The sequence below is a fragment of the Numida meleagris genome, chromosome 1 (assembly GCF_002078875.1).
Source record: "Numida meleagris isolate 19003 breed g44 Domestic line chromosome 1, NumMel1.0, whole genome shotgun sequence".
Lineage (NCBI taxonomy): Eukaryota > Metazoa > Chordata > Aves > Galliformes > Numididae > Numida > Numida meleagris.
Window position 1 is genome coordinate 76,406,295 of NC_034409.1, and position 19,972 is coordinate 76,426,266.

At 38.1% G+C, this 19,972-nt stretch overlaps 1 protein-coding gene across 1 annotated transcript in view; it reads left to right on the forward strand.

Annotated features, from left to right (window-relative positions):
- Positions 1-19,972, forward strand: part of MAN1A2 (mannosidase alpha class 1A member 2) — a 143,887-nt gene that overhangs the window by 77,142 nt on the left and 46,773 nt on the right. Inside the window, exons 6-8 of the mRNA XM_021396810.1 lie at positions 16,326-16,420; positions 18,237-18,360; positions 18,762-18,855. Of these exons, the coding sequence (XP_021252485.1) occupies positions 16,326-16,420; positions 18,237-18,360; positions 18,762-18,855 (313 nt within the window). The remainder of the gene's footprint in view (positions 1-16,325; positions 16,421-18,236; positions 18,361-18,761; positions 18,856-19,972) is intronic.

Below are 19,972 nucleotides of genomic sequence, written 5' to 3' on the forward strand. Positions count from 1 at the left end.
TGCAGTGACTGTGTGGATTGGAAGATGCTGGCCCTGATGAAAGCGCCTCAAGTCTTTTGGTAGCAAACTTTTGTTAATGCATCTTGTTTGGGCCTACAGTAGTTTCATAAACTTTCAGCCTTGACTAAGCATTTTTGACATTTCCCCTATAATTTCACTGCGTGCTTTATATCTTGTTCTTGCTGTTTAAGATGCCTATGCATTAGGATTTGAGAGAGAGAGTGCGTATTTTGAGAGGTGGAAATTCTCTGATCTTGAGAGAAAGTACCTGGAGTGACCATATCCAAGAGCTTGCTGTGGAGCATCCGTGTGTCCAGGGAGAAAGCAGGATGCAAAATACAAGTCACTGTCAGGAGGCTGAAGCAGTGGGAGGGAGTTAACTCACACCAAGAAAGTCAGAGGAATATGGCATTACATGGACTTTTTTTGTTTCACTGCACAATTCTTTTTCCAAGTACCTAGATTTTATCCAAATTAAGATGGATCTTTTACATTTGTGAAGTTTCACTATCTTTCTGAGATATGCCTTTGACAAACTGTTCTTTCAGTCTGAATAACTTAGGGCAGTTGATGACATTTAGCTAAAATTTTGATTTGAGTGTTTTTCAAACATGTCACCACTTTTTGTAGTTAATTATATTTGGCATAATCCTAATTATACATTTCCACGTACTACTTCTTTAATGTTGATTTCTCTGAGTAAGCCTAGTTTCTTTCTGATCATCAAGTATTAATTGCTTTTTTGGAATGGTTGCTCAGTGGGGTTTTTAAATTGTATCACAGGTGCATTTTATCTGAGTTGCCAAATTCTGCCTGCCAAGTCTGCCTACAAAGGTAAACCTTTCCAGTAGGTGTGTGAGAATTGCATGATTCTTTGGACAAAACGATGGAACAAACATTTGTATCTGCAATCGTGATGTTGAAAGAAGTTTGCTACTAGGCTTCAATTGCAGAATGCATCCTCTAAGATGGTTCTTTTGAGCATGCGTTACCCTTCTGAAGCATACATGCTGAATGTGCACAGTGCCACAGGCACTCCTCTGTTCAAGACCTGATGCGGAGACAGTCATAGGGTGCTTAGGGAGTATTCCTCTGTTGAGAAAGTGCATGAAATGCAGGCCCAGGAGGGTAGATGACAAAGGCAGAGCTTCTCATCACTCCCTTTCTGTGGAGCGGTCTTGGTGAATATGTGTCTCTTAACATCTGTCTTTGCATGTACCCAGGATGTACCTGCTGTTCTTAATCTTTTCTGCACAGTGGTACTGATATGTTCCTATAAATGTTCATTCTGAAGGTTTGCAATGCTCTCGTAAGGGAACCTCTTCTGCTAACTTCAGGCATCATCAAATGAGTAGCGAGTGTACTTGTGGGTAAAATACTGGAGATAATCGCTGATCTGGGATTACATATTATCTGAAGCAAGATTGACCAGAAAAGGAAATGCTGTGGGTGGTGGAAGTCTCTGTAAACTCAGACTTAACTCTCTTGATTAGCATCTAATGGGAAGCCTGTCATAAAACCAAACATTGAGGCAGTGGCATCCTGCTAGGCCTTGCCATAGAAGTTCTGCAGCAGCTGTTTGCAGCAGAATTGTCGGGGCATTTTCCAGTTGTTGTGTATGTTCTGATTTATAAAGTATGTGAAAAATCAGGATTAGTAAGTGATATTTTTATGCTTTGCCTAGAGATTACTTGTTAGCAGCCTGTAAAGAGATCTGTGACATATGCTGGTGTATCCCCACTTTCCTGTTAGGACAACGAGACATCTTATCTGTGAATAACATTTGCCTGTGGAGGGAGTCTTTGCTGAGTGCGTTTTTTTTTTTTTCCATGAAGTGGAGCTTCACCAATCACTGAAATTCCTGATGTGATTGTCAGCAGCACATAAAACATTTCTGCTGGCAATAACGCGTGGCAGAAGCCTGAGAATCAACAGTGTCAGTTGTTGTGCAAAGAACTAGCGTTAAGCAAAGAAAACAAAGCGAATATTATTTAGTGACTGTTGTATGGTGGTGGCAGGAGGATACTAATACCATTATGACAGTGTTATTGTCTACTGCTGATTTATCAATACAATAAAAATAGCTTACAGATTTATTTTTGAAAAAAGTTATTTCTTTATAGCATTTGCAATGTGAAAAAGATTAATGATTAACTGTATTTACCTATACAAGCTGTATATATAAACAATTCCCTTACATTATTGTTTTTATCACATTTATAAACACCATGAAAATGACACATCTTTCTGGGCAAGATGATTTAATTTGTGTGGATAAATTCAACCTGAAATCTGTCATTTGGAGAGCAACGGCTGTTACATACCCAGTACTCTATTAACAAGTAGTCAAAGTAAACCTGTTCCAGGATGTTTTTTTTTTTTCCCCAGGAAACTGACAGCCAATGTTTCTTGTTTACAGGAAGATTCTTTAATAAAATTACATTATATATGTCAGTGGATACCCTTAACAACTTACCAGCATATATGACGTATAGGTCTTTATAAGCAAGACAGCATTTTTTTTGTGAGCTGGTTTTGCATTAGTCTAACGGTATCTGTGAAAGAACTTACCTATATTAAATTTGTCGAAAAGTTAAAAACTCAGGCGAGATAACAGCATTATGAACATCCCATACAATAAAGATTTGCAGGTTATTGCTGTGGGATGAGCTGCTTACTTGTAAGTGTCCAGGACAACTCAAGAGTCTAACTCTGACAACTTGAAAAAAATGATATTTTTCTTGAGTTTTAAAGCAGTACCATGCCTAAGTGCAGAATGTCATCTTTGTACAATTTCTATTTACCAGGCCTGTAGTAAATATTTTGTTGACTGGCAAATTATAGTCAGCCTAATAATGTATTACTGCATGCTAGTACAGCATAGCACCAATAGATGTAGAAGAGGAAAGTTAATTTATTGTAATCTTGTTTTCTCTGCTGTAGGTTGGATTAGAAGTAGGTTTGCTCGTTAGTGTAACATGCTTTAAAGTGGTAGAATTAAAGGATAAGCTGTGTTAACAATAGAAAGTATCTTAACTGTGTAATAATAGCCACTCTTAAAGCTTGGGTTGTGTTCACCTGAAGGGTTTTAAAAGCTAAGAAAAAATAGATCATTTGTCACTACTTGCATACCATGTATTTCCTGTTTCTTGTGTCTATTAGTTTTTATCTCCCTCTTCAGTAGTGTAGCAGTTGTTCTGATGCTGATGGACAGTGCTTTCAGCAAGCAGTGTCTTAACTTGTTACTTTCTAAATGTTCATTTACTGACAGAACTGTTGACAGTATAAAACACTAATTTCTACCTGCCAAGTTTCCTATGTTAACTTCTGCACTAAGGATTTTCATAATTGATTTCATTTTGAGAGGAAGTTGGAATTCTTTTTGGTCAGCTAAGAGCACAGTTGTTTTTTCTTTAAGCTGCTCTTTTCACTCTAAAACAAAAATAAAATTCAACTCCAGACATAATTGCACTTTAGTGCAAGGCATCTTTGGCTGTTGTTACATTTTGGAACTTGTTTACATTCAGTGCTTTAGATTTCCATCTTTAAAAAGGGATTTGAATATTAAAATCTGCTTAGAGAAGAGCAGATACTAAGAAAAATGAAATAAACACCATGAATGCTACAGAGACAGCTAACCAAAACCAGTAAAAACTAGCAAAAAGTCACTTAGAAAAGTCTTGTTGCTTCTGAGAGTGTGATAAAGATGAGCTCTTCATTAGGTATCAAGAGGTTGCGAAGCCATCTGCTTGCTGTATTACAACTTACTGATTGGAAAATCAGCAAATGTCTTCAAAGAAATGACTAAGAAGCTCCCTGGCCTAGTAACATTCATTTTTCTAACTCAAAATATAGAATTTCAGATAAATGCCTAAACCGAGGGAATGTATATTCAAAAAGGTCATTTAAGCTGACCTAGACATCTGTCAGTCAGTCCATTTTCACTCCTTCTCCCCAGCCTCAAGGATTGAGTTAACAGAAAATGAGATCAATCTAATGGTGATTTGATAATAAAATTGTTCTCATAACGATGTATAGCTGTCTGTTGACTTGCTAATGTTGAAATGATAAGTAAGTAGAAAAGTCTATTGAAATTCAGTCCGTTGATACTTTTGACCTGTGCAGATGTAATCAGTTTTAATGTTGCCAATGATGTAGATACAGGCTTTTATGTAGTTATAAGGAAAAAAAAAAAAACAACAAAAAGAAACCTTCAGCAGTAGCCAATGTTGACCAGATCAGCAGAACAGTGGAATGTGTTTTGACTGTGTGATTTTTGAAGAAGATGTAGAACTCACCTCAGCTTGAATTTGAGCTTTTGATATGAAATCCTGTGGCAAAAAGCCTGTAAGCATTTGGATTTATGAGTTTTGAAGATGAAAAGGAATTTATTTCTGTTTAAGACATTAATAAAAGTTTATTGTTGTTACTCTGTAAACTTCTTGGTAATCATGGTTTAAAAAGGATGTGTAAAAGCATCAGAAATAGTAGAAAACTCATTAAAAGATACAGAAACCTCCTGGATGCATCAATAGTCAGTATGTGGTATGTGATTCAACCCAGATAGGTCTCTGGGAGAAATGTTTCACTCTGGCAACAAGTAGTATTTTAAGTTAACTTGGTATTTGTGCTTTATACAAAAGATGAGATCATTGCTCTGAGCCTTTCTGATTTTTGATTGCATGGCATAAAAGAACAAAATGCTTATCTTTTTCTTCTGGCCTGAAGATGTATAAATTATTCTGCAGGACTCTAGGGTATTTCTCTTACCATTTTCCAAAATATTTTTTTTTTTCAAGTGCCTTGCAGAATTTATGCAACCATGAAGATTTCATACTTAGTAATTCATGGCTCATAGCTTGTGTTTACCGCTTTTTTTTGTAATTCGGTCCTAATGTATGTATTAACAGCAGATAAACTAATTATATCTGTAAATCTTAGAAAACAAACAAGTTCATCCATTAAAAAAAATGTGAACACAACAAAATACTATTTACTCACTTTCATGTGCAGTGCAATGAAGTATATCTGACATCTTGTAAAGGATATGTTTTGTAAATGTAAAAGCTATGTGACTTTGTATGCTTTGTTTTTCAGAGTGTGATTTTTGCACTGTGATCTGTCACATTATACCAGTGGGAGGAGGGAGTGTACATAGTATGAGTGTACATGGATGAAATTACATATTGCTTCACGCTGTTTAACTTTTTTTAAAGGCAAATACAGTCTAAGGAGGACTGAGTCTTTTCTGCCAAAGTCTAAAGGGGAAATCAGGATTGATTTGAAATTGAAAGCTTGGCAGCACATTGAAAAGAAACAGGAGACAGGAATAACTGTGAAAGCAGGAACTGATTCAATGTAAGCACAGCTGAAGGACAAAAGAGATGACATGACAGACAAAAGTATAGGGGAAATTAAGAAGATATTTCACACGAGTGGAGAACATATCAGGAGCAAGTGTTGCCAGAAAAGCCACAGATTAATAACAGGAGATGGTAGATATCTTTTGTTGCATGGAGAGGACTCTCATTAATTACTTCAGAACTGTTTTTAGGTTTCCTAATACACTGTTTCCTTTCTAGAATTTGCAGAGATAGTGGGTTATCAGCTGGGTTGGGACCTTTAGGACCATAATATAGTCCTGCTCAGTAGATCAGCTGGTAGCAGCAAAATGTTTTTGATTGCTGATTAAAACATACTCCACCAAGATAGGATTATACCATTTACTTTGCCTGAATACCTTTATCTAGAAAGGCATCTTAAGAGACAGATATTTTAGGGTCAATTCTAGATCAGAAGAATCTACTCTGCAGATGAGAAACCATTCTGCCAGCATTTCTATGATTCTCACTTGGAATTAAATCTGGCAAAGGAGATCAAGGATAATAAGAAAGGCTTTTTTGAGTATGTCAGTAGTAAAAAGATGACTAGCGGTTGTGTGGGTCTGCTACTGAATGAAGTGAGTGTCCTGGTAGCAGGGAGTGCTGAGAAGGCAGAGATACTGAATGCCTTCTTTGTTTTAGTCTTTACTACAAAGACTGTCCCTCAGCAATTCCAGGCCCTGGAGGTAAGAGAAAGTGTCTGGGGAATGGAATACTTCCCCTTGGTTTAGGTGGGTCTGATCAGAGAGCATTTGGTTAAACAACGCACACAAATCTGTGGGCCTCAATGGGATGCACCCATGTGTGCTAAGGGAGCTGGTAGAAATTATTGTTAAACCTCTTCTGTATAGTCTCTGAAAGGTCTTGGAGAATGGGAGAGTATGTGTAGAGTCTTGCATCTGGGGGGCAACAACTGTATGCATCAGTACAGGTTAGGGGCTGACCTGATGGAGAGTAGCTCTGAAGAGAAGGACCTGGGTGTCCTGGTGGACAACAGGTTGGCCATGAGCCAGCAGTGTGCCCTAGTGGTCAAGAAGGCCAATGGGATCCTGGGGTGCATTAAAAAGAGTATGGCCAGCAGGTCAAGGGAGGTGATCCTTCCCCTCTACTCTGCCCTGGTGAGGCCGCATCTGGAGTACTGTGTCCAGTTCTGGGCTCCTCAGTTCAAGAAAAACAGATCTCCTAGAGACAGTCCAGCTGAGGGCAACAAAGATCATTAAAGATCTGGAGCACCTCCCATATGAAGAAAGGCTGAGAGACCTTGGGACTCTTCAGTCTGAAGAAGAGGAGGTGGAGAGGGGATCTCATCACTGTTTATAGACATCTGAAGTGCGGGAGTCAAGGCAATGGGGGCAGACTCTTTCCAGTGGCAAACAACAGTAGAATGAATGGCAACAGGCAGAAACTGTAACACTGGAAGTTCCATACTAGCTCTAGGAAGAAGTGTCAGAGTGACAGCACTGGAACAAGCTGTTTGGAGAGATTGTGGAGGGTCGTTCTCTGGAGATATTGAAAACCCACCTGGCTGCTTTCCTGTGTAATTTATTCTAGGGAACCTGCTTTAGCAGGTGGGTTGGAAGGGGTGGTCTCCAGAGATCCCTTCTGACCCCTAGAGTTCTATGATTCTTGTACTTGTGCTTCTTGTTCCTAATTTCTTTCATGGTCTCTTGTTACTACCTTCTTTGCTTTTGCCCTCCATTCATTTTTCTGGCCTTCATTCCCTCCTACCTTTTACTTCTTTCCTTCTGCTCTTAGTCATGCCCTTTAATTTCTTCTCACTGGTACTTCAGCTTTTGTGAGTTGGGAGAGTGGAAGACCTATCTTTACCACTTTGGCTTTACTGCTGTTAAAGCTCTGTGCTGATCTTCTTCTCTTTGATGACTCTTTTGTTTTGTTCCCCGATGGCCATCCAGAGACATCTTATCCTTCACATTCTGCTTTTTTGCTCTAAATCCATCTTTTTTGCTGCCTGCAACTAGTGGGAGGACTTTTAAGCTAGATGGCAGACATTTTCTGTACCCTGATGATGTCTGGTTCCCTGAGCTACAGAAGCTCTCACAGCAAGAAGAAATCATTTGAATGGTAGGTGTTTTAGAAGCCCACTTGTGTCTTTGGAGCAGGCTTAGTTAGGTGTGAGTGATTCATCTTGGTAAGTTGTGCAAATTCAGGATCGTTGCTTCTGGAAGGTTACTAATCTTTCAGGTTAGTATGACTTATACGTGCAAACTTATGGCAAAGAATTCAGTTAAGACAAGAAGAAAAAAAATGAAATTATTTCCTGAGCTGAAAGCAACTTTCATATAATAATAGAAGAGAAAATTAATAGAAGGGAGAATTAACTCAAAACAGCCAGTTCCTGGCTCACCTAGACAGTTCATTATATCTTACTGGAATTGTCTGATTTAGGAGGTATTTTTATGCCAGATCCTCATAGCATTTGTTCTGTGATGTTAGCAGACTGGTATAAAGCACCTCAGATATGAAGGCTCTTTAAAAATGGACGGAGTTTAACTTTGAAACTGATGCCAAGGAAGTGAACAGAAATTATGCAGTTTAATTGGGATACTGTTAACCAGTGCCAGGTAGTTTAAATGTGATTAGCTGTTTTCCAGTGCATGCCAATTTTGTACTTTTAGATCTTCTAGAGCAAAAATTTCAGATACTTCTAGAAAGTTAATTATGCACAAATTTTTAATGTAGATTTTTTTCAAAAATATCAGTAGTATGAAACCAATGAATATTTCATTAGCTCATAAGATGCTGTAGTCAACACTAACTAGATTCCTCATGTCTGTTGTCCAGGAAAACAGCTTTGGAAAACTCTAGTAAAAGATAAAGATAGTGTCATTTGAGGAATCTGTTTGCAAATCGTTAGGTGCTGGTAAAAAAAAAAAAACCTACAATAGTATATATTATTTTATATTGAAGAAGCAGTATTTGAGCATATTGTTCCTTTGTAAAATATAAATAGGTAAAGTTGTAGTCAACCAGATAATGTCTTATCTGGATTTAATTGATGTAGTTTAAGTATTTTTATGCATTTATTTTTCTGCTTATTTTTAGATTGAGTTGAGTTATATTATAAGGTGAGAAAAGCGTTTAAGGAACTACCACCAGGATAGTTATCCTGCCTTGTCTAGTGCATCCAGATTGTTGCGATATTATGTTGATATGATAGGTAGTTTCTTGCCATCTGTTTTGCCAGTGTTTTTTTTTTTTGTATACTGAACACAGAAACATGACATTTTTTTATCTCAAAACAGTCTAGAGCATCTAGGAGAGAAGAGATCTGGAGCCTTGGGTGATGAACAGACCTGTATAGTCCCTTGGGCTTTACTAAGCTTTTTGTTTCAGAAATAGAGTGCAGAACGCAATTGCAGCTTTTTCCTTGAAGTTAGAGTAGTTCTTGTACAAAGCTTAAGAAATTTTTCACAAGCTGAATCTCTAGACAGAGAAATTAAGTTTAATTAGACTTATGTAGCCATCATTTTTAGATTGAAGGCGACTGTTATATCACTCAATTTCATATATCATCTGGAACTGGAGAGCCCTTGCCTTCCTACCGTTCTTCATTTCAGGTTGTTAGCAAAAGCATATCTTGTGGGGAGATATCCAGTATGATGGGTTTTTTTGTATGTAAAATATTTGTAGAAGTCTTATCTGTAGTGTCACTGGTTAAACAAAATGTCAGCCTATTCTGCATGGTTTGAAAATGATGTGAGTCTTAGAAATTCTCTTTACAAAAGTATTTTTCTTTCCATGAGAAAAAAAAAAGTTTGACTGTCATTAAAGAGAGAGGCCTAGATTAGCATGGATGAAGGAAGCAGCAGTTGCAGTACATTTAGAGTCGTTGCTTGTGAGTTTGCTGAATTGGTAGTGATTTTTTGTTGTTTCTATTTTTGGGAAGTTAAAACATTTTATGAACCATTTCTTGGTTCATGAAACTAGTAAATCATCAAATCTTGTAATACTTACGAAAGTTGTCTTCTTACACCAGTTGTTCTTGAGATACCAGAATTCTAATTGCAAAAACAGATGTAACTGATCCCATCCATATATTAGAGTGAATTTAGCAGTGTTTTAAAATTTTGAAGGTTCTTAAAAGACTCATGCCCAATTTCTTTGTCCCCCTGTGTAAATCTTCAGCATATAACTGTCCCATGCCTTACAGCGGTGCAGTAGTTTAAAAGGGTTAGATGAATAAATGAAGTATCATTGGGCACTAAAGGTGATAAGCAAGATGAATGTCATTACTCTTAGATAACTGCTGTTTTCAAAAAGGGAACAGAGACCGTTGATTAGCCTCATCTTGATCCCTGGGAAGGTAATGGAACGACTAATCCTGGAACTTGTCAATAAAGGACAAACAGGTAACTGGGAGTAGCCAGCATGGATTTGCAAAGAGGAAGAGATGCTCAAGTGACTTGATAAACTTCTACAATGAAATGACTGGCCTGGTGGATGAGGGAAGCAGGCTGGATATTGTCTGCCTTGGCTTCAGGAAGGCTTTCAGTGCTGAATTCCTTAAGATACTCACAGGGAAGCTGCTAAAATATGGGCTGGATGAGCAGATAGTGATGTGGATTGAAAACTGGCTCAAGGAATGTACCCAGAGGGTGGTATCCAGTGGCACAAAGTCTGGTTGGAAGCCAGTAACTATTATTGGTGTACCCTAGGGGTTAGTACTGGATTCATTTATGTTCAGTGTCTTCATTAATGATTTGGATCTGCTGCGTGTACCCTCAACAAGTTTGCAGATAGCACGAAACTGGGAGGTGTGGCTGATCCTCCAGAGGGTTATGCTGCTATTCACAGGGACCTGGGCAGGGTGGAGAAATGGGCTGGCTGGAACCTTGAGCAGTTCCACAGCTGCATAATTGAGGGAGGTGATTCTTCCCCTCTACTCAGCAGTGGTAAGGCCACTCCTGGAGTGCTGGGACCAGTTCTGGGCTTCCCAGTATAGGAGAGACGTGGACATACTGGACATAATCCAACAAAGGGCTTTGAAGATGTTTGAGGGACAGGAGGATCTCTTGTATGAGGAAAGGCTGAGAGAGTTGAAACTTTAACCAGAAGAGCTCTGGGAAATCTCATAATATAATATAAAGACCTGTATATAAATATTTGAAGGGAGCATACAAAGAAGACAGAGCCAATTGACATCATAGTCTAGTTTCAAGTTGATTCCTGTATTTTTCACTCTTAGACTTCAGAGATAGGTTTGAGTTTTTCATTTCTATGTTAATTTTTTGCTGTTATAGAGCAGGTAATATAAATGCACAGAGCAGCCCTTTGTAGGACAAGTCTTCTCTTGTCTAAAGACTTTGTCTTTTAGAAATGCTAAGTCTTGTTTATCAAGTACTTGGTAGTCATTATAGCTCACAAGAGACAATGAAAGGCCCTTAGCTAGAGTCAGGTTTTAACAATATCTGCAAATAGTCCTTTGTTGAACATTTGCTATGAGTCCGTATACCTGTATTTATGTAATTCTGCATCTTTTCACCACAGTAGATGTTGTAGTTTTTAACTGCCTTGCTCAATTTCATATCAATAGAGATTTATTTTCTCCAGGACAAATTCTAGGTGTTATAGACCTCTATAGTCGTTACTCATATACATCTATAAAATATAGCTGAAGTGCTTTCCCACTTCTATTTCACACTGTGATACCTCAAATGTTACCTGAATCTTACTGCACCTCCCTCTTGTCATGAGAGGCCTTTCTCATTTTATCAGAGGTATTGACGAGAAACAAATATGTTAAAAAGGAACCTATTTCCTCAATTCTGGTTAGCAGGATACCCCTACTTGCAGTGGGGAACTCCCTAGGAATGTTTTAAAATTTGGGTGTTCCCAGTCTTAAACAGGGGGTGTTGTGTGTCTTTGGAATTTGAAGCAGGTCACCTGGTATACGTGCATTTTCTTCCTAAGCAGCATGGCTTATATGTAAGTAGGCAATGAAACAAAAAAGCTTAAGGTAGTTACCTTTCTTTTTGCAACAACACTGCTTATCTTGGTATTCAGCATTAAATTGCACCACTGGCCTCTATCTCTAGTCATGCATACTAGTTGCTCTGGAGGCACATGGTCCCTTGTGCTTGTAGGTAGGGATGGGGAACAGAACAGGCCCTTCGTAATCCATAATGAGATGGTTTTGGACCTGCTCCGAAAGCTGGGCACTCACAAGTCCATGGGGCCTGATGGATTGCACCGTAGAGTGCTGAAGGAGTTGGCAGATGTGGGTGCCAAGCCACTCTCCATCATCCTTCAACAGTCCTGGCTAACCAGGGATGTCCCAGTGGACTGGAAGCTGGCAAATGTGATGCTCATCTTCAAAAAGGGCCGGAAAGATGATCCAGGTAGGTACAGACATACCAGTCTCATCTCGGTGCCAGGGAAGGTTATGGAACGGGTAATCTCAGGATACATTGTGAATCAGTTATAGGTCAGCCAGGGGATCAGGCCCAGTCAGCATGGGTTTATGAATGGTAGATCCTGTTTGACAAACATGATTTCATTCTGTGACATGGTGACCCGCTTAGTGGATGAAGGTAAGGCTGTCGATGTGGTCTACCTGGACTTCAGTGTAGAGCCTTTGACACTGTCCCCCACAACATCCTCAGGGAGAAGCTGGCTGCCCATGGTTTGGATGGGCATACGCTCTGCTGGGTGAAACACTGGCTGGATGGCCAGGCCCAAAGAGTTGTGGTCAATGGAGTTAAATCCAGTTGGCGGCCAGTCATGAGTGGCCCAGGGCTCAGTACTGAGGACGTTCCTATTCAACATCTTCATCAGTGATCTTGATGAGGGGATTGAGTGCACCCTCAGTAAGTTTGCAGATGACACCAAGTTGGGAGGGAGTGTTGATCTGCCAGAGGGCAGAAAGGCACTACAGAGGGACCTGGATAGATGGATTGATGGGCCAAGGAAAACCGTATGAGTTTCAGTAGGGCCAAGTGTCAAGTCCTGCATTTTGGTCACAGCAACTCCAGGCAACCCTCCAGGCTTGGGGATGAGTGGCTGGAAAGCTACCTGATGGAAAGGGACCTTGGTGTGCTGATGGACAGTTGGCTGAATATGAGCCAGCAGTGTGCCCAGGTGGCCAAGAAGGCCAATGGCATCCTGGCTTGTATCAGGAATGGTGTGGTGAGCAGGACTAGGGAAGTAATCCTGCCCCTGTACTCGGCATTGGTGAGGCCCCACCTTGAGTACTGTGTTCAGTTTGGGTGCCCCAGTACAGAAAGGACATGGAGGTGCTGGAGCAGGTCCAAAGAAGGGCATCAAGGCTTGTGAAGGGCTTGGAGAATATGCCCTACGAGGAGAGACTAAAGGAACTGGGGCTGTTTAGTCTTGGGAGGAGGAGACTGAGGGGAGACCTTATTGCTCTCTTCAAATACCTGAAAGGTGATTGCAGTGAGAGCGGGGTTGGTCTCTTCTCAGTGGTGACAGGTGACAGAACAAGGGAAAATGGCCTCAAGTTGTGCCAGGGTTGGTTTAGGTTGGATATCAGGAAAAAGTTCTTTACAGAAAGGGTTGTTAACCACCCCAGGGAGGTGGTTGAGTCACCATCCCTGAATGTGTTTAAAAACCCTTTGGATGTGGTGCTCAGGGCTGTGATTTAGCAGTGGTTGTTAGAGTTAGGGTAGTATGGTTAGGTTGTAGTTGGGCTTGATGATCTTGAAGGTCTTTTCCAACCTGAGAGATTCTGTGATTCTATGCAGAAAGTCCTAACAGACAATGTGGATTTTAAATGGGTGGTTAGCCACAAGAAGACTATACGGAGAGTTCAGTACTGCAAGCTGAACTCTGAAGGTAGAAGAGTAACTATTTTAGATCAGATCAAGATTTTATATTGAGCCAAACATTATTCTTGATGGTCTGAATCTAGTTGTGCTGTCAGATACTCCTTTTGTTAACTGCATTCAGTATTTTAATAGATATGCATTGTCATCTGACTTCATGCTTGTTGTTTTGTATTCTCTGCATCTGCAGAAAACACAATTATTTCCTTTTTCGATGTACTGGCCTTGTATGTACTGAAAAGTTACTATCTTGTGTCTTGTCTTTGTCTTGAACATCATTCTCTAGACTAAATAACCACAATTCTTTTACCATTTTATATGTTTTCAAGGCATCAATTCATTTTGTTTCTTCTCTGTTCTTCTTGCTTGTATTGTTCTTGAAATGTAGTGTTTGACAATTCGGTCAATTGGTTCCAGCCAAGGCTGGAACAGAATCTGTTGGTTCAACTCATTTTGAAAAAATAAATTCCTCATGTTTGCTGCATGATAAGTAATCTCGCTGTCTGCTGTTATTACAGTATTTGGAAGTTAGAGCCTAATGCATTTACTGCTGCTCTTATGTTATGTCTGAAACTTAGTAATAGAAGCTATTGTAATTAGCTCACCTGAGCTTTATTATCCAGAAGAAGTAGTGAGATATTCATAGCACTCTGAGATAGCAATAAGCAAGAAGGTACCCTAATATAAAGTAATGGCCTGTCTGCAGTGAATTCTAGTGTTTACTTTGATGAGAAAGATAAAGAAAGGTAGATTTTAACTTACTGGTGCTAAATCAGTAGTACTTAGAATCCTCAGCTCAACAGAGGTGACAGGAGGGTGTCTCTAATCACAGCAAGTTTTCCACAGGTATTACTGATGTCATTGTCCGAGCTAAGAGTCACAACTTTCCCCTGACTCACTGGCTTTTGGGTTTCTCAGTGCCGAAATGACTGGCACAGTATTGCTTTCCTTGCCCTTGTTTAGATTCATGAACAGGTAGCTCAGCTCAGCCTGTGCTTTATATACTATTTCTAAAAAACTGTTTCCAATCCTATAGTTTTTCCTTAAATTGTTGTAGCACGTTTCAAATTGAGCAAAAGCTGGATAGTAGTACATAAATAGAAAAATTCTTCTAGTGAAAACGTTTCTAGGGACATTCTCCCACTGAACATTCTTGCCATAATATTTCAGTATCCTCTATTAATAAGAGTAATAGAAACACATAATTGCATGTGTAGAGTTTTCAAAGGGTGCAGGATCCAAAAATGGAAGGTAAAGAAATTCATGCCAGAAATGTCTTTCCAAACTATGTAGTGTTTAAGAGGAATTTGTAATTCTGTTCGGGAGTAAGCATTGAAGTTGTTCTGCATTAGAGAGGTAACTCACTTCCAGTGATTGTAGTGATTCTATCTGGTCTTGACCCGTCCAGTACTTAAAAATCTAAAATTTCAGCATGCATTTTTGACATGCGTTTATAAATTCAAAGCAGGTAATCTATATGTATCTGGGCCGAGACGTATCTTTTATTTCTCTTCAGAAATTTCTCTTCTGTTTTCCTAGTTGCCATAGACTACACCTATACTGTCTTCCTTATTTATGCTATGCCTTCCTATTTTAACTTGGTCCTTTTCTGACTTGGTCAGAGCATTTTATGAGTTTTACTGTTAAGTTTCTGCATGTTTTCTCAAAGACTGTCTCTTGCCAATATTTGTTGCTGAAAAGCATTCAAGCCACATTGCTGCTGTTGCTTCACATTTCCATCAAATTCTATTCTGATGATTCCAATATCCTCTTTTTCAGTTTAGACATACCTCATTTTACAATTCATTTAGAGTACCTGTATAGAAGTCTTCTCCTGGCTCATTACTTTCAGATCTGCCTCCATCTCTCCATAGTCCACTGCATCAAATACAGTTAGATGTCATCTTTAATATTCTTCTTTGTCTATTGCATGTCTTACTAGTCATCTTCTAAAATATTAAGATATTGATCTTTTCTCACCTTCATATGAATGAAGAATGAGAATGGTCTTGATTGCTTACTTTTCAGATTCACCAGTATGCGTTTTTTCTTTTTCTCCTCTAGACTTCACAAAAGGGAGGAATCTTTTTTTTCAATCCAACAGAGCTGTCTTTTAGGCTTCCTTGAAGCTTTTATTTCTCTTCATTATAGACTATTGGTCAGGTAGTTAATAATAGTTGTTTTTTTTTTCATATGTCCATGATGCTTAAGTTACTTAGGGGAGCAGTAGCTCCTTTTGTTAAATGTTAGTGCAGTGCTTGTAACGGATAAATAATGTTGTCTCCCAGTAAAGAAGATACTTCAGTGAATATCAACATTGAGTTCCCTGAAATGTATGCTAGCAAGTAGCTGGCAAAAACAATTTTATGTCATTGGCATCTGCCTAATATGCCTTCTTGGAAAAGATTCTTCCTATAAGCTTAGAAGGATCTTTCTCCCATTTACTCATTTAGCTAATAAACATTAGATTCTATATAAGCATATTACAGCTTTATGCTCTGAAAATACGTTTTTACAGACATGAGTAACAACACTGGAAATTAATTTTGTCCTCTCAGTAAATTGTATGTGTAATCAGACTTGAGAGGAAATATTAAGCCTTTTTTAAATGTATTATCAATGAAAGAAGAGCTTTGGGAAACTGCATATGTGTGATTTTGCTTCGACAGTGGTTATAAAAGTTTAGCAACTCCGTATGTATTGAGCATGTCATTAAAAGGATTGTATGTTTGTAAATTTAAAACAATTGTTGTGTTATATGAGGGAGTTCTCTTTCACTTTTAGCTGCAAAAAGTATGTTTAAAAGTATATTTTAAAGATAGCTTTAGATAGCACTTGAAATAATTATGGTGGAAATAGGTGGGGGAAGGATTGATGCCCCTCTTTCAAATGAATGTAAGTAGTGTTGCTGGTGAACGTGGAAGCAGAGACATTAAAATGACAAGCTTTCTTTTCATATTCACATTCCAGTGGTGTTCATAAAATGAACAAGTGAAAATAAATGAGAATTTAATACATATTTTTTGAAATGTAAAGCTATTCTTATATAAATAAGTGGGTGGGACAAGGAAATTTCCGTCTTTATGGTTCTTGGAGATAAATCAGAATTTGTAACTGTCTGCAATTGATCCTACTATCTTAGGTTTTCAAGATCAAAGCAGTGCAGCTGGCAGGAAAACTTCTTCCAGCCTTCAACACACCTACGGGTATACCATGGGCAATGGTAAATCTGAAAAGGTAATGAGTTTTCTTTTGTGGGGAAGTGTTTTTCTCCACCTTCCCTAACTTGAAAAAATGACATATGCTATTACTAATTCTGAGTACTACAATTTTGGAAGATGGTGACAAATTGTTATTCCTGGTGCTTAAGGATAACTTTAATAGAGTTCAGACCACCCTACCTCATTAACTGCAATAAATTGTGACCATTAATATTTTTCCTGATTCTGGAATAAGAATTCAACCTGCTGTTCGACCATACTGAGTATATTATGACATATGTTGTTCTAAACTTAAACGTTAGTTTTTTAGTCATTATAAACCATGTTCCTATGAAAAACAAAGATGCTTGCAGGCCATAATTGAATGTACTGGTTTTTATGCACTTTGTGAGCTGTATGTTACTTTCAGAAATCTCAAAATGTTTGAGGAAGTATTAATTTATTTTGCAGTTCAGCTGTATAAAGGCTAATATGCAGAAATCAACTGCGTACTGAACTTAAAACTTTTTGTGGAACAAAATTACCTTCTCTAATTTATCTTGTATTACTTGTTCAGTGTTGAGTTTTTTCTCAAAGTTTGAAAGCGCTTTTTGACATAATGCATTTTTTATATTTTTATTACTGGGACACAAGAACTTTCTTGTTAATTAATGCTTGTACTGTATCTGTCTCCTGGTAATGTACAGAGCCTGCCGGCATCAACAGAAAATACAGTGGCTTGCATGCAATGAGGCAGTGACAGTGGCATATGTATATGTGAACACTGACACGAGGCTGACATGCAATAAAAGAAAGAACCCGATAGAAGGATTTGAAAAATTAGTAACTTGTATTTTATTAGTTTTTGTATATTTAATGAAACACTTTGTTTTCTTTATTTGCGAGAGATGAACCAAAGAAAAGCTATAATTTTGTTTCTGTACAGTCTTTAAGCAGTGGTTACTATATTTTAAAAGGCGTTTTGTCTTGGGTGAGAACTGCAAATGCTGCTCCATTACCAATGTTTTTCATTTACATTTTTATTCTTTCTAATTTATAATTAAAAAAAAATTAAAAAGACATTGCTCTCTGATTGTAGTTTTACTGATAACTGAAATCTTATTTGAGAGAAAGTACAAATAATCTCTAGGAAAATATGGTTAATTTTGCAAGTTAAAGGACTCAGTCCTGGAAGATGGTGGAAATTCATGAATCAAATTAAACCAGAGGTAATCTAGGAGTTATGACTTAGCAAGATGTCTTTGAGTGTGAAAGATCTATGGTATGATGGCAGTCTGTTCATTCCTTATGTGAGTCTACGGAACTCACAATATTCTGCTTGCTATAAACATACAGTTTTCCTATGTAGACACAAAAAAGGCCAACTCCCATCTTACTCAAGCATCTAATACTGGCATTAAGTGTATCCCACACAAGTAAGGAGAAGACAGCAGATGTTTGACAGAACAAGGAAGCAATTTTGTCACATTCGGAAGTATACTTGTCTCATCTGATATTTGCTTTTGATTCTTGTTCTTAGAAATATGGAATGAATGAATGACAGTTGAGAGTGGGCTCACTATTAAGGCACTAAAAGATACGGTGTCTTGATGTGCGGAATTACAATCACAGGTCTTTTTATTGATGATCTGATTGTATTTTTTTTCCCAAGAAGATTCCACCAACTAACCAACCAATCAGTCATACCACAACTCTGTAATCTTAAGCATAGATTATTATTTTGCTGTTACCTTTTAAATTTGCTGTTGTAGTTGTTACTAGCTCTGTGTACAGCAATTCTGATTTTTTTAATTCTTTTTTTCTGATTTTCATATATATTTCTTGAAACTCAGCGGTGTGGGTCGGAACTGGGGCTGGGCTTCTGCAGGCAGCAGCATCCTTGCTGAGTTTGGTACTCTACATATGGAATTTGTCCACCTCAGCTATTTAACAGGAGACCCAGTATATTACAACAAGGTGGGTCTCAAATTTAGTTTTTTCAATCATACAAGTGACTTTTATGCTGTTTCATCGTAAATTGCATTAAAGGAAATTACCTTTCGTACAGCATTTTGTAACATACTGCATTATAATTGCATTCTTAGTAGTAAGTAAATTCTTTCTTACCAAGCAGATTGACTTTTTGAAATAAAAATTTTACAACAAAAGGTTTTTATTTCTTTCAGCAGGCATTTAAAAATCATAATTTTAAAAGGTGTTTGTGTGTCAATCCTTTAAAAGCAAAAAAAGGAAGCCCTCAATAAGCTTCTCAGATCAAATTAAGAAAATTTATTTCTGAAAAGAAAAATATTAGCTTTAACAATATGCAGAGCAGATGGAAGTTGTTAGTGGTGATCCTGATTCTTGATTTAATTTAGGTCATGCACATTCGGAAGTTACTCCAAAAAATGGATCGTCCTAATGGACTTTATCCAAATTATTTGAACCCAAGAACAGGCCGGTGGGGTCAGCGTAAGTATTCTTATTTTATTCATTCATAATTAAAGCTCTATTTCTTTGTTGCTGAGTTGGAGACTAGAAAATTTATTCTGTAGGGCATGAGCAGCACTGCTTGAAAACATGAAATCTAGATGAGTTAATTTGACTTGAGATTTTCTGAAACCAATCTTTGCCTTTCTCTTTGAATTCATGTAACTTGATTTTATATGGTATGTTCTAAAAACAGCTTCCTAAAAAAAATCTGATGCATATCTTCTAGTTCCATCACTTGATAATGTCTTCATTTAGACAGAATGAGAGGGAAAAGCAGCTTCCTTCATTTTGATTTTGCTCCTGCTTTTCATCTGAAAGTCATCTGGTTAGTGGATTACTATTTGTAGGAGTAGCATAAGATATTCTTTATAGGTGACTGAGGAAGTATGCATGTTTATGGTGGTAAAATTTGAAGTCTTTCACTTGGATGAATTATGAAGACTTTCACCTGATCTTAGGGTCTGAAATTTTGAAATGATATATAAACGTAGGATATCGTGAGTTAGAAGAGACTCCCAAGGATCATTGAGTCCAACTCTTGGCTCCACACTGAGAGCGTTTTCCAAATGCTCCTTGCACTCCAGCAACTTGGGGCCATGCCCAGTGCCCTGGGCAGCCTGTTCCAGGGCCCCACCACCCCCGGTGAAGAACCTTTTCCTAACCTCCAGCTGACCCTCCTCTGATGCAGCTGTATGCCGTTCCCTTGGGCCCTGTTGCTGTTGCCAGAGAGCAGAGATCAAAGCCTGCCAGTTTTGGTATGAGAAGTTTTTTTTTTTTTTAAAAAAAAAAAAAAAAAGAAGTTTATATTGCTGACGGTCTAGGTGGTGAAAGAAAACACGATAGGGACACAATCCTGATTCCTTTCCTTGAAGCATTTTTTTTTTTCTAAGGAAGGTTGAATGTTTTAGTGCTTTCATAGTGAGTGTGATGAAGAGAGAGTTCTTTATCCTCGAGGCTTCTGTTCCTTCATCTTTTATGAATGTAAGTTTATTTAGGAAAAACAAGCAAGATGGTCTATTTTTGTCTTGTTTGACATCATTGACAGATTTTGTGACTTCAGTGGTTGGCTGTAAATAACCCATAGAACATGTTCTGG